Here is a 13,685-nt window from a genome sequence, read left to right as displayed (position 1 = left end):
CAGAAAAAAGCTGGGGGAGGAGATGGAAAAGGAGGAGAAGGACAATGGCAAAAGAGACATTGGCTTGTTGAAGTGTGGGCTTATGCAATCACTTTGTACTGATGTAAGTAGATTGGCTTCCACAGGCTTATTCTGGGAAACAGGGTGACACTCACAGAGCCTGGAGAAGAGGTAACATCTGTTTAAGTGTATTTTCCTCTCTCCTGTCTGGGTGTGAAAAGAAAGGATGTGCCTATTTACCCACGTCCCAGGAGAGGACAACCTGAGTTTTCTCCTATCACATTTAAGGGCTAATATGGAAGATTTGCCATTTTTTACATGAAGTTGTGCTAACCTCCAACAAACACCACACACACGGCTGCACAGAGCAGAGGAATTGGTATCTGGTGCAGACTTTCAGGCTACAAGTGACCATGGCAGAAAACCCAGACTGGAGCTTTGCAGACTGCTGTCCTTTGGGGGCAAAGTGTTCTGCAGCAGCTGTGTTTGCTCCACAGTTTCACTTGGGGCCTGTGGAGGCATCTTTATTTTTGTATAGATTAAAATAAAAAAGAAAATCCCCCAAGTTTATTCTCCTTAGTCCCCCAGTTTAGCTTGTTTCCCTCAGTTTGGCTTGTTTCCTGTAGGTTGGTTTCTAGGGAGCTGAAGTGTCAGGAAACAGGGCAATAGGGCAGCGGGGCAATGGCCCTGTCCTGTCTCCTGGCACCCTTTGTCCTCTGGGCTGGGTAAGGCCAGGCCTTATTGGCACCAGAAGTGGGGGTGTCTGTGCCCCCAGCATGGCCCCACGCAACCTGGGGGCACCTGATGACACCCCCACCCTCCCTGTCACCACGAGGCCACATGAGTCAGGTGGGATTATGCTTTCAGCTCAAGCCCTGTGGCAGGAAGGCAAAGCTGGGTGGGGGCTGCAGGAGGAGATTGGGAGCCCCAAGATGTTGCTGATGTGAGCTTGGATCCTATACGTGACAGCAAGCTCTGAGGATTCCCACATGGATAAGCTGGTCCTATAGGGGTGAGTCTAGCATGATTTCCCATAGATTGGAGCAGGCCCTATGGAGTGGGTTTCCTATTGGGATGTGCTGGTTATACAGGAGTGAGTATGGCAGCATTTCCTATAGGCGACAGGAAGCTTCCCCCAGGTGACAGGTGATCGATCATACAGGAGTGAGTCGGCGAGGTTTCTTATCAATGACAGCAAGTCCCTTAGAGGTATATCCATCACCCTTCTCCACAGGTGACCGCAGGCCCTATAGGGGTGCCAGCGGGGCTTCCCATATGTAATAGCAGGTGCCCGGGGACGGTCCATCAGGGTTCCCTATAGGTGAGAGTAGGCCCTATAGGAGTGAGGCCGGCAGCGTTTCCCATAGGCGACAGCAGGTCCCGCCAGGACCGGTGCGTTAGGGCTGCTATAGGTGACAACAGGCTCTATAGAGGCGAGCCAACACGGTTCCCCACCGCGGGCGGCCCGGCGGTACCTGCTCTCGGCGAGCTCGGCCTCCCGCTCCTCCCGCAGCAGCTCCAGGTGCCGCTCCGCCGCCTCCGCCGCCATGGCCCTTCGCCCCGCCGGGCACTTCCGCTTCCGGGGCGGGGGGTCACCGTCATGGCGGCCGTGGTGGCGGGGGCACGGTGGCGGGCGGCAGGTGAGACGGGACGGGACGGGATGCTCTGAGCTCCGCTCCGGCCGGGGAGGGAGAGGAGGGAGGCGGCGGGGCAGCGTCTCCGCCGCTGGCCGTTTGGACGACGCGGTGCGGCCCCTCCGCGGCCTCCCGGTGCGGCGAGGCCGGGGGCCCCGTCCCCTCGGCGGGCCCAGCGAGCCCCCGCCGCCTCCCCACGCAGGGCCGGTGCTGCAGCCCCCGGCCGGCTTGTGGCCCCGGTACAGCCGCGCCGTGTAGCAGGCGGGCGAGCCTCGGAGCTCTGCCCGTGGCGGAAAGCTGCGGGGGGGAAAGGGGCGGCTCGGGTCTTGGCCTGCATCAGTCTTGGAGCAGCTGGAAAGCCGGGGCGGGGGAAAGTTCATAAAAAGGAGAATCAACTTTACAGGGGTTTTTCTAGCCTGGTGTGAACCTTTATGGAAAATCTAGGGGTTGGGGGTGTGTGCAGGGGCTCCATCGGCCTCCTTGCTGGGCTGGGAAGCTGGCAGGGTGTTTGCTGGGAGAGCAGACAGGCAGCCTCGGGGGCCCTGGCTTTGCATCGGGGTTTGGTTTCCATGCTGGGTGAGTGTGACTTGGTGAACTGCAGCTTCTGCAAGAGAGGTGGTTAAGTATGTTTGGTGTTAAGAGGTCTTGCTAGTCCCTTGTATCAGTCATGCTTTGGATGGTGGGTGAAAAAGGGAATGTTCCTGCAATGAAGCTGTGCAGAGTCTGGCTGTTAATTAAGCACGTTGTTCCAGGAAGGGGATTGTTACCCCTGAGGTAACATAGGGATAAATCCCTGAGCATGTGTTTTTAGGACTTCATCTCTTTCTGCTAAGTGTGTGTGGGTCTAGCTCCTTTCCAGAAAATGCTGAAGCTGCACTTAAAGTGTGATTTAAGTCGTAGTGAACCACTCAAGCTTTGAAGATTTGTGTATGGGAACGGTAATGCAGCTTCACTGTTGATGAACATTAGCTTATGTATATGTAGCTCTGAAAAGCATGAATACATTTTCCTAATTCCCATGTTCTGTTGTTGTTCCTTGTTCAGCTACATAGCTCCTCCACTCCTCTTGTCTAGAAGGAGCAAGCATGACTGGGAGGGTGAAAACCCAGACATAGGAGTGTTAAAACCAAATCTGCTGGACCTTCCCCCCTCTTCCAGGTCACTGTGTTTCACTCACCATTGCAGTGTCTGCTTTGGAGCTACAGGGCCAGTGAGTTACTGGCAGTATGCCTTGTCTTCCTCCTCTCTTTTCAGAGTGGGAACTTTGTAAGGCTTAGTAGAAGTTTCTGAGACTCACCTGGTAAATGTTGTGTAATAGCTTCCCTCCCCTTTTCAGAGGGCCCAGAGGGCTGGAAAGGATCCTTCTAGCAGCACCGGTTAGTGCTCAGAATGAAGAGTGCACCACAGCATTCTTTAGACTACCTGTTCCTCTCCTCTGCCTTTTGGTCACGTTGTTTAGCAAGAGATGGGTTGCTCTGAGTGTATCCATGTTAAATTGGTGTGTCTAGGTGGAAGTGTGACTTGAAGTAAGTGTGCTTACAGTGGGAGCTCTCTTGTGCTCTCTTGCAATGCTGCACACAACTGATGGGTCCTTTCTCTTACCAGGTATCTTGTTTTGCTTCCCCCTTTATCTTTGGCATGATAAAACCGAACAAAGCCTTTACAGGCAGAAAAATGGTACCATGAAGCTGACCAGTGCTGTAATGCTTCAGCATTGCTGTCATGCTTCCTCACCAAGGTCTAAAAGCCTAGTTGTTGCTGCTTACTTTTAATTCTTTTTCCCTCCTTCCCTTTTAGCCTGCTTGCTTTCATCTGTGGTTCGGCAACAGAGTTCCCAGAGCACGTCACTGCAGCAAGGGTAATGTCAAATGACTTTATGCTTTTTGCCCCTTGAAATACTGATTGTCCTTTGGGTGGGTGGGGAGGGTGGCTTGTTTTTACTTTGGAAGGGAGGCTTGTCTGATCCCTTAGTCTGTCACTTCCCCCAAAGTTTTAGACTCTGCCTACCTTTGGTCACGTTTGCTAGAGGGATGCTTCTGTTGATTTAGGAAATTAAAAGAGTTGAGTCTAGAGATAGATAATTAGATCCTCCACTGAGAAAAGGGCCACGGTGTGGGCTCAGCCCGTAGTAGACAGCAGAGAAGCCACTCAAGGCAGGACATCGCAAGCTCCTCAGCGGCATAAATGGCTTCAAGCTAACACTCATCTTTTTAGGTACAGGTGGCCTACTCCTCAGGCAAGGTCCATCTCCTGCCTGGAGTCTCTGATACCTGATAAATACTGAACTTGCACTGTGGTCTCTGTACAATGTGATTAACAGCCCAAGCCAGGAAACTTCAGCCTTCATTTGTTTCAGCACTTTGAAAGCTGCTTGTTTGTGTCTGTATTTTGTTTCCTCTGCTGGGATCTCGAGTGAGACAGAGCTGTGGGCTGTGCTGCTGCTTGCTTTAACCAGAAGGGGACACTGCAGAAACGGAGAACTGTGAGCAGCATCAGGGAAAAACGGCAAGATGTGCTCATTCCCTCTGCTCTTCTGAAGGCTGCGGAGGGGTGACCTCTTCCCGCTGATCCTCAGCCATGTGGGAACACAGTTTGGATCTCTGCCTCGGTGACAGAGCACCCAACATTATTACTATACCCCGCAACAGACCCACGAAGCCTTGGTGCTTGTGGCTATATACTTGTTTGCAAGTGCTTTGAGTTTCTGTTAAATGAAAGCCCTTCCTGAGGCATTGCTGGGCATTACAGAGTAAACCAATCCAACACTATTGCTGTTGTGTTAATTTGCCTTCATTCACTAGCATCTAATGTCTTTTCTGGAACGTTTTATGGGGTTTGCGCATCCTGTGTTATTTATAGAAAGTGTGGATCTCTGTGCACAGGAAGCTGGACTTCCTGTTTGTGGTGGAGATGGTATTTTAGTGAGCAGCACCTTTCTCTTTGAATTTCAGAAACCAATACCTTTCTGGTCATCTCATCAAGATCCAGGGTGAATCTGCCTCTTTAAATCTAAGATTGTCTTTGTGGTATTGTAGATTCTTGCTTAATAATCTGGTGCCTTTTGGTCATGTGTCTCTTTCTGAGTAAAGGCATTTGGCATCTCTCAGGGTAATCTCTGAATGGTGCAGGATGGGCCTTGTGCCTCCTCTCCCTGGCCCCTGAAATGCGTACCACAGTTCCGAGTAGTGCTTTTCTCTCCAGTTCTTTGGGAACAAATCAATAGTTTTTGTAACTGGCTCTTATGCAGAGATGTAAGCAGCTGCCTCTGGTCCTTCTTGTTGTTGCTTCTTGTCCTAGAGATCTTGAAAAACAGCTAATTATAAGCAAGTGTCATTTGCATTTTTTCCGCTCAAACTCACACTGAGCTTCGTGCAGTGTTTCATTTCTGAATTAACACCCTGTGGCACATTTGAGCGGCGTTAATTGTTGTTCAGCTCTGATGTTTTAAACAGCCTTCTCATGATGTAGTGCTGTCTGCACCACTGTCAAGAAAGGCAGTGTGTGCATGGCAGTACCTGCGGTATTGACTGTACAGGGCTTGAAGCAGTCAGGAATTCGGTCAGTTTTGAGGCAGAGGATCCCTCTCAGTGACTATCTTGAGAAAAGCAGAAAGAATCCATTGTACAGCTAAACAGAATGTGTTGCTGGCTGCTAGCTGAAACACCCCTGGCAGTTTTCAGTCTTTCGTTCTGTATCCATACTGTAGCCTGCTCGCCTTCAGGCCCCCAGTTTATTTACTAAACTGAAGGTGTCGTGCGTTGTGACAGCCGCATACCATTTTTAGTAAGTCAGAGAGCAGCATCCAAATATAGACAGTAGAGCTGTCTTCAGGTCTGCACAGAATTTGTCACTTGGGTGCTGGTGCAGCTTGAGCTGTGGTTGCTTCCACGATTGTATCAGTACTGAATGATCCTGAAGGGATGCATCTGTGGTGTCCAGAGTCCCTCAGGCTGGTCACCAGGGAGGTTTTTGGGGACTGATGCAACATCTTGCAGTGGAGAGGCTCTTGTCTCAGCGGTACAGTTGCAGAGTGTTTGAAAAGAGATGTTACAAAAGCCACTCTCTATCACAAAAGTGGAAGCTACCCTTTCAAGAAGAATCAGGATTTAATTTGCACCTTTCAGCAAAATATCTTGGTGCTCAAAGTCATCGTGAGGAATGATGCTTGTGCTTGGCTGGATGAGTATGGGGTGGTGCAAGCTCCGGCTCCCTTCTGCAGTGAATCTGAACCAAGATAGGCATGGGTCTAAGAAGTTTTGTTAGATGCCTCTGCTAGTCCCTCCCCAGTGTGGTACTATCAATTATAGACAGATGTGGTAATGGCACAGAAGAGTCTTTTGGGTTAAATGTTTGTGGTATTAAATGCTGAATTGCACTGGGGGTAGGGTAAGCCGTTATTATTGCCATTCAGGGAATGCAGCTGTAAGTGACAAAAGAACAACAGCCTTGTGACTCTCCTGTAAAGAACCCAGCTGTGGTCTTAAGGCCCTCTCTAAACTGTCTATTTAACAGAGAAGAGCTTCAAAAAACAGAGGGGGGGAAAAAAGGATGCATGTGAGTCATTCATGTGCAGCATTTAAGGCTGGTTTAAGAATGCTCGTTAGCCCTTCTTCCCCATCAAAGGCAAGTTGCCTCCTCCCGGATGCTCCCCGCTGTCAGGTAACTTCAGGGCTTTGTACTTGGTGAAGTGAGCTGAGGAGCATTAATGTGTTCAGCCGCTCAGCTGTGGTGGAGGTAACTTGTAGCTATACCCGGAAAAGCTTAATAAGAGCCTTGTATCTAAAACTCGTGTGTAACAAGGCTGAAGGTAGGTCTGTTTCCATTGGAGTTGGTGACAAAATTCCAGTCTGTAAAAACAAGGGGGTGGAAAGTCAGTGGTAGTCTCTGAACTTTATTGGCACTACCACATCCAGCTGCAGATATCAACATCAGGAAGAAGTGATAGCCTGTGTGAATTTTCAGTTAATTTTCCATTGGTTTATTTCTGCACGCTTCCTTTGTTTCAAACTATTTTAACTAACATTCTGAAGTGGGAAGAAAGAAAAAAAAAAAAAGAGGGGGGGAATAATCCATTCCCCATAATGAATTTTATGATAGGATGGGATGTAAAGCAAACCAACCACTGAGGCATTTATCCCTTTTTCTCAAAGCTTGCTGCAGTTCATGGTGGCCCTAAATGATGTTAAGCCCTGGGAGCAGTGACTGTTGTAGGGTATTTACAGGCTGAACTAAAGAATGAGACTGTTTTCTGCATGTTTTTGAACAGCCTTCTGATATGGGCTTCATCTTCAGCATTTCTTGTCCTACTGGAGTGCTTTTGCCAGGTGTCGGGAGGAGGGTCTGAGGAGTTTGCTATATCCAGTGTCCTCCATTGGATTAGTTCCTCAAGAGGTAACATGGCTTTTGCCTTGTCTGCCTCCCTCTGTCCGTAACACTTTACATTGGAATAGAAAACCTCTCCTTGCTCATGAGCTGCTACAAAGAGAAATGTGATCTGTGGGAAGTTGCCTTCTGGCCCCAGTGGGTTTTAGATCTAGTTTTTCATACTGAGAAATCATTAAGTCTCCTCTACAACTTCTGCTTCGCCAGTGGAAAACCACTTTCTAGTCCCATCTGCAGCTTCTTTTACCTTTTTCCCTTTCTTCATGCTTTACATCTCTTGACAATATCTGTGTGCTACAAATGAATCTTACCTTATCATTCACAGACTTGTTGCCAAAACATCTCTGACTTCACCCCCGTGGCCTGAAGTGAAACTTCCAGATCCAGTAGAAGAAGCGAAGTATCATGCAGGTAAAGATCTCAAGTCCCTGAGTGAAGACTAGCACTCCAGTATTGCCGCTGGTGGCAGGCCTGATTGAGCATAAATAAGTGTTTTCAATGACTGGAGCCTGGTTTTGTTCTTTGCAGTCTGTCAGATGTGTTAGTGTCACTGGACTTGTGCTCCAGCTGCTGGTATTGGAGATTTGGGTACAATATGAGGTTGTCTTAGTTTGTGACAGTGTGACAGATTGTAACACTCCTAGAGTAACCTTACTTGATGTGATGTGTTGCTTTCTAAAGTGTGAAACAAGCCTTTTGGACAGGAGGAAACAATTATTTGTCTTTTAATGGATAAATCAAAAAGCTAAAGCCAGCAAAAGCTGTTGGATGGAAGGCACATCAGAGAGCTGGTGTATTTAAATGCATAAAACACTAGAGCCAGCATAAGCAGTTGGATGGTGGGGACATGACTGAGCTGCAGAGGTGTGACATAAGGCAATGAGCAGCTGGGATGTGACATAATGTTAGTGAATGTGTTTCTGTCCCCACATCTAGTCAGGACCGTTGAAGGCAGCCAGTGGTCCTCCTGAAAGGAGCACGTGGACTGTACAGTAGGCAGCCTCACAGGTCAGTGAGAGAAGTGCCCACAGATGTTTGGCAACCACCCTCCCTCATTGCTTCACCTTACTAGAACATGTCAATCTTCCACTTGTAACCAGACACAGGTCCCCTGGCAGGTGAAAATCAAATACAAGAAGGCAGATGTGTCTAGCCTCGTATTGCCCAAGTGGGGCTGTTGTCATCCAGACCGTGCTGGGGATGGTAGCAGGGAAGCCACATGTGTGGGATGTGTCTCAGAACTAGGCAATAATGAGCCCCAGTGGGTGAATTCCTTCTGCAGTTGCTGTGGTGGTAGCAATTAGGCGTTGTGCTTCACACAGGCAATGAGCTCCTCTGTTTATTAACAGGCAGTCTTACTGTCTCGTTGTGTAAACCTCTGGGACATCTGTGAAAGGTATCTGACTCCTGCTTTAGGTGGGAGAGACCTGGGAAGTAAAGGAGAGGAGTTCTTTTACAAGGAGAGTGAGAGGTGAAAAGCTGGGTTGTGTCCACCTTTTTGCAGATAGTCTCCAATCATCGGACTGAAGTGTGTTAGTAGCTATGTGACTGGTGTGCTTTAGAGAGAGCCTCCTGCTCCAGGTCTCCTCTCTGGCTGTTTTTCATCCTGCTTTTTATCTCCTTTGTGCTCCTGGGATTGCTCAAGTGACAGATGTTCTGTGTCTGAGTGTGATTTGACCCGGTAGTGAACTGTGAACTGCTCTGTTTGGTTTACTGAAGCCCTGTGGTGAACAGGGTCCCATGTTCACCTGATTGATTCACATGGGATCCTCGGGGCTGCTGTGATTTCTGTGCCTGGTAACCTCCTGCTGTTAATGAGCTTGCATCATTATCTCCTGGCTGTGCTTATCCAAAGCAAACAGCAAGAGCATTTGAATTCTGCCTTCTATTTTTCTGCTGGCTATGGAAACAGTCAGGGGTATTTAGGATTGCTGTCCTAGCAGTTAAATAGTAACATCACTTGATGTTTCCTGTCACTAGAGGTGGTTGGAAGAGTTATCAACAACTTCAGAGCCCAAGTACAGTGTAGAAAATGTACCTTTTTTGGTTATGGAAAGATGATAAAGCCCCATGGATAGAAAGTTGAAACTTGACAAGGAACTAACCCTTGTTAGAGCATGACTCAGCATGTTTTTTGCTGAGAGAAAATTGTAGGCCAGCATTTTTGAAATTTTGGTTTTGAAACGTTGACCACAGGACTACTGGTCTACCTGCATCAGCAGTTCAGAGCTGCAAGAAATTTATTGTACCCATAGTGCAGTTGCGGGTATAACAAGGAAAATGTGCTTGGTTTTTTTCCTCTGGACTTTTTGTAGTGGTCCACTGTGATTCAGAGAAAAGAGCACACAGTAGATTTTTCTTCTGGGACAGCAATTCCAGCAACACAGAAGCTAAACTCTTCACTGTAGTGGGAACTGTAGTAACTACTGCCTTGCAAATAATTGGTTCTTACCTCTTCCTAGAATAGCTTGCATCTGCTGGGTTGAAACTTGGACACTTTCAGAGTGTTCCTGTAAGAACTGGGTTTGGTTTGACTGGCTGCTAAATTCTTGCCTGTCCCAAATGGATGTTGTTTTGTTTACATTCCTAGAAAAAAGAAAAAAAAAGATTCAGCCACTTTTGCGGACCATGAAGAAAATCTATTTTTCCAGTTATAGAAAAGTTGCTGTTTTTCTGAACAGCTCAAGTGGGTGGAAAGCTACTATTTGGCAGTGGAATGGCACTTATTAAGCAATACCTTTTGATGTTCCTGTAAAAACTGGTTTTGGTTTCAGTGCATGGGAAGCTGATCACAGAAAACTGAGTTTGTTCATGTGCAGGACCTTGTCCCCGGCATTTGTACCGCTTCTGGCACCTGCTCTGTGTGTATGTGTATACGGGAAGAGATTTTTCAGGAAGAGATTTTCTGGAAGAGACTGACAGAAAGGTCTCTCTTGTCTTTGCTGCAGGTACAAGTTCTCAAGCCAAGCTTTGTTAGTTTTTCCTTTGTACTTTGCCAAACTCTTCCTGATGTTCCTGCATGCCTTACACGGTATTCAGAGTGCTGGGCCTAATGCATATGACTTGGAAATTGAGTTGCTCCCCTCCAAACGTAGAATGCAAGGATGAGCACTCTTTTCTGGAACACTTTATATCTGAATGCAGTGCATTTTAGGTTGCTTAAGAAATAGGCTGAGAAGTCAACAGTCTTAGATCAGCCGCATGGTATATATACTAGCTGTTTACTTACACATGGGTTTGCCAGCAACTAAAATAGAAATTAAGTTTATGAAAGGGAGGTTCACGCCTTGTCGGAAACAACATTGCTGTTGATCCATGCTTAAAGATTCCCAGAAGGTAATAGTTTTGGTGGGAGAGCAGTGTGGCTGAGTTAGTTTTGAGCGGTTCTTCACACCTTGCGGGGGTTTGTACACTGATTCCTTCCCTGCTGTTTGCCCGCAGAAGTGGTACAAAAGGTGAACAAGATGATCGCAATGGGGCAGTACGGAAGGCTCTTTGCTGTGGTCCACTTTGCCAGCAAGCAGTGGAAAATAACTAGTGAAGACTTGATTATGATGGACAATGTTCTGGAGGCTGAATGTGGAGACCGAATCCGGATGGAAAAGGTGACATGCCATGCTTCCACAGTGCCTGTGATGCCATGCTGTGTGTGGGGCTAGAGCAGATTGCCTGTGAACATTCCCTAAGGCAAAACCCATAACCAGTTTTTAATAACATGTCCTGAATAGCTCCTGTCTGATCTCCCGTTCTTACTCCAGTTACTTGCCTTGTCTTAGTTTTGTTCCAATTTCAGTTACTCTGTTAGTGATAATATTATTGTGATTTCTGTTGAACAGGGTTGGAGTGAGTCGTGCCAGACTCTGTTAGGAGACAGATTTTTGTTGTACTAACTTCATCCAAAAAAAGAAAATTACAGTTGTTATTTCTAGAGACAGCAGCTGAAGACTGTGTTTACCTTGAAACTCTCAACACCCAAAATACTTGCAGTCCTCCGGAGGGACTGTCGCTGAGCAATGCTTTGCAAGATCCTTATCGTGCTGAGTGTGTTGGGTGGAGGGAGAGGGATGGTGCATGTAGGGGAGAATTACCAAGATGCAATTCAATATCTTTACCTTTACCCTTGTTTAACTAGCAGGAGCTTGTAGAGGTTTATTAATCCAAAGCTTAAATGAAAGATTACGAAGTGGGGTTGGTTTAATCTTAATATTGGTTGTTAGAGCCAAGTAAGCAGTTAAGGAGAGCCGGGCAGTTCTTCTACTTACCCGTTGCTTTGAAGTCCAGTTTTGAGGCAGCTTTTTAGGCATGCCTTCAGCTGTGTCCTGTGTCCTTGCAGAGAGGAGTGATTTGCATGAAGTAGCCAGCTAGGAATGCAAAGGTCTGGATGGGAGTTAAAGGTGAAAAACTTGCCTAACCACCATAACTCTTCTGGGATTTTACTGGCAAGTTTCTAAACGAAAACTGGGAATATCTCATGACCATTTGTATGCTGCTTTTAACTGCTGCTGTACAATTAGTGTGGGGAAGGAGACAGTCTGTAAGAAATGCTGCCTCTTCTCACTATGTCCTCTTTATTATCCTGCCTGATCCTTTAGATAAGCAGGTGGTTGAAATACCCTGAAACAAAAGGGCTAGTCCCTGAGGTGGTGAATCTCACCCCACCCCCCCATGCTCATTTCTTTTTTGCCCTCTTGAGGCCTGATGGAGGAGGGTGAGGACAGTATTTCTCTGCTGGGACATGGAGCAATTGCTATAAAAATCCAATGATTTTAGGAGCTGCTATTCATTCCGATCCACACAAGGCACATTCTTCTTTTTCCCTGTATTGCTTTTCATAACTTTTACAGCTGTTGGTGAGCCAGGACAGAAAGGTTCAGTGTGTTCTGATCAATGTGAAAGATACTTCCAAAGTATGTTTTAGTAGGATAAGCTGTCCTGGAAGACTGACTGTTTAACGAATCTGCTTCTTGCCTGTTAGCTGCCTTTTCCCACCATCCCTCTCTAGTAACAGCATCAGGTTTGAAATGTGTAAAGGCCTATTTTTAAGCAGTTTGACTCCTTTATGGTGACTGTAGAATTTGGAAGATAGTGTTTGCATTTCTACTGGGACAAGAAAGCAGTGACATATGCCTCGTTTATTTTCCATAGGTTTTACTGGTTGGCGCTGATGACTTCACACTTATTGGAAGGCCGCTCCTGGGGTAAGATGTCTCATACAAGAATTGTCTTTGAAACAATTCTTGTACTTAATTGTGGCTTCAGGGCTCCTACAGTCCCTGAAACTGAAGAGAAACTTGGATTTATCAGCAGTAGCTTTTTTCCCAGCCCTGTGGCTTTTGAAAGAGCCACCAATAAAGCTTCTCAGCCTCTGCTGACTCTAACCATAGCCACACTGCCAGGATAGAACAGCAGTTAGTTTTCCAAGTGAATGAGCCATGTTTCACAGCTGAGTTTTACTAAGGTAACTGTAGGATATTCACCTCTACTGGGTTGGACCTTTTTTTCTTGTTACAAACCTTGCACTAACTAGCAGTAAATCTTGCTCTTCAACATCTTTACTCCCTTACCCTAATTCTGGTGATAGTCATCTTGGAATAACCCAGAAATCCTTTCCCATCCCTTAACCCCTTAATTTGACTTGGGGTTTTTTAACCCATTTCCTTTTGTCCTTGTCTTAACCCAGCAGGCCTTAATCTTAATTTTAGAGTTCCTGATTTTCCTGTCCAGCAGTCACAGAACTGGGGAGAAGGATTTTACCTGCTTGGCACCATCCTAGTGTGTAGGACCTGCTATACAAACTGGCAGAATGCCTGCTTCTTCAGCATTTTCTATACCAAAAGGAAGTGGTGCGTGTGGACCAGGTGTTATTGCTCAGCTCTTAGCAGTAGCCAGAAGCAAAGTCATGAACTGTTGTTTTCCCCAGGACAAGAGGTTTTAGTGGTAAAATGCAAGTGAAGATGAGGTGGGTTGCAGGTGCTTGAAGTACCTGGAAGCCCTGGCTGTGGTCTGGTTGCAAGCTAAACCACTTGTTTTGGCCTTAGCTCGAACTGCAGTGACTTTGGCAGAGGATGGGCCCATGAGTAGGAAGTTGTACATCTGAGAATTACTTGTTGATGCCTTGTAGATTCAGATTAGAAATACCGTAGAGTTTCATATCATTTTCACTTTTGAGTGCTTGCTGTGGCACCAGGGGGTTGTTGGTATTTAGGAGTTACTTGTAACATGTTTGTACAGTTGATAACATGACTTTGGTTGCAGTGGTGGTAGCTGCTTCGAGTTCCCTGTGTTAGGATTTTGAGAGCTGCCAGTCCTTTTAACAGTACTGCAAATATATCTGGAAGAGCGGGTTGGCAGGAGTCTTTGAATTATTGCCAGATATTGCCCTCGTGGAAGATCTTAGGAAGGGAAATCTCATTACTAGGACTAGAAGTGTCATCTTGCAGAAGTTCAGAGGAGCCCAAGTTCTGCAGGCATGGATACGCCATGTCAGGTAGTTTAGGAGCACCATCCCTCACCTGGCTGTCTTAACTAGTGGCTCTGGGGTGTTTTTTTGCAACTCTCAGTTTGTGTGCTGGACTTGGCGTGTGCGGTGCAAGACGCAGGAGCTCTAGGGCAGGAAGAGAAACAGCTGTTGGGTTCCTGCAGCTGCTGTCAATGTGTGGAAGGTGGTGC

General features: G+C 46.9%; 2 protein-coding genes across 4 annotated transcripts in view; one reads left to right on the top strand and one right to left on the bottom strand.

Moving 5' to 3' along the window:
- IGHMBP2 (immunoglobulin mu DNA binding protein 2) overlaps positions 1-1,566 on the bottom strand; it is a 43,537-nt gene extending 41,971 nt beyond the window's left edge. For both annotated transcript variants that reach the window (XM_013301157.3, XM_055813691.1), the window contains exon 1: positions 1,476-1,566. In XM_013301157.3, coding sequence (XP_013156611.2) covers positions 1,476-1,549 — 74 coding nt within the window. In that variant the 5' untranslated portion in view covers positions 1,550-1,566. The remainder of the gene's footprint in view (positions 1-1,475) is intronic.
- A 16-nt stretch (positions 1,567-1,582) lies between these two features.
- The window catches only part of MRPL21 (mitochondrial ribosomal protein L21), a 16,617-nt gene continuing 4,514 nt past the window's right edge, over positions 1,583-13,685 (top strand). The window contains exons 1-5 of one of the 2 annotated variants that reach the window (XM_055813689.1): positions 1,583-1,640; positions 3,432-3,492; positions 7,342-7,427; positions 10,458-10,621; positions 12,162-12,214. In XM_055813689.1, the coding sequence (XP_055669664.1) occupies positions 1,601-1,640; positions 3,432-3,492; positions 7,342-7,427; positions 10,458-10,621; positions 12,162-12,214 (404 nt within the window). In that variant the 5' untranslated portion in view covers positions 1,583-1,600. The remainder of the gene's footprint in view (positions 1,641-3,431; positions 3,493-7,341; positions 7,428-10,457; positions 10,622-12,161; positions 12,215-13,685) is intronic. The other variant, XM_055813690.1, reaches the window with a different exon arrangement.

The sequence above is a fragment of the Falco peregrinus genome, chromosome 9 (genome assembly GCF_023634155.1).
Source record: "Falco peregrinus isolate bFalPer1 chromosome 9, bFalPer1.pri, whole genome shotgun sequence".
Lineage (NCBI taxonomy): Eukaryota > Metazoa > Chordata > Aves > Falconiformes > Falconidae > Falco > Falco peregrinus.
This window is presented reverse-complemented; position numbering and strand designations above follow the sequence as displayed.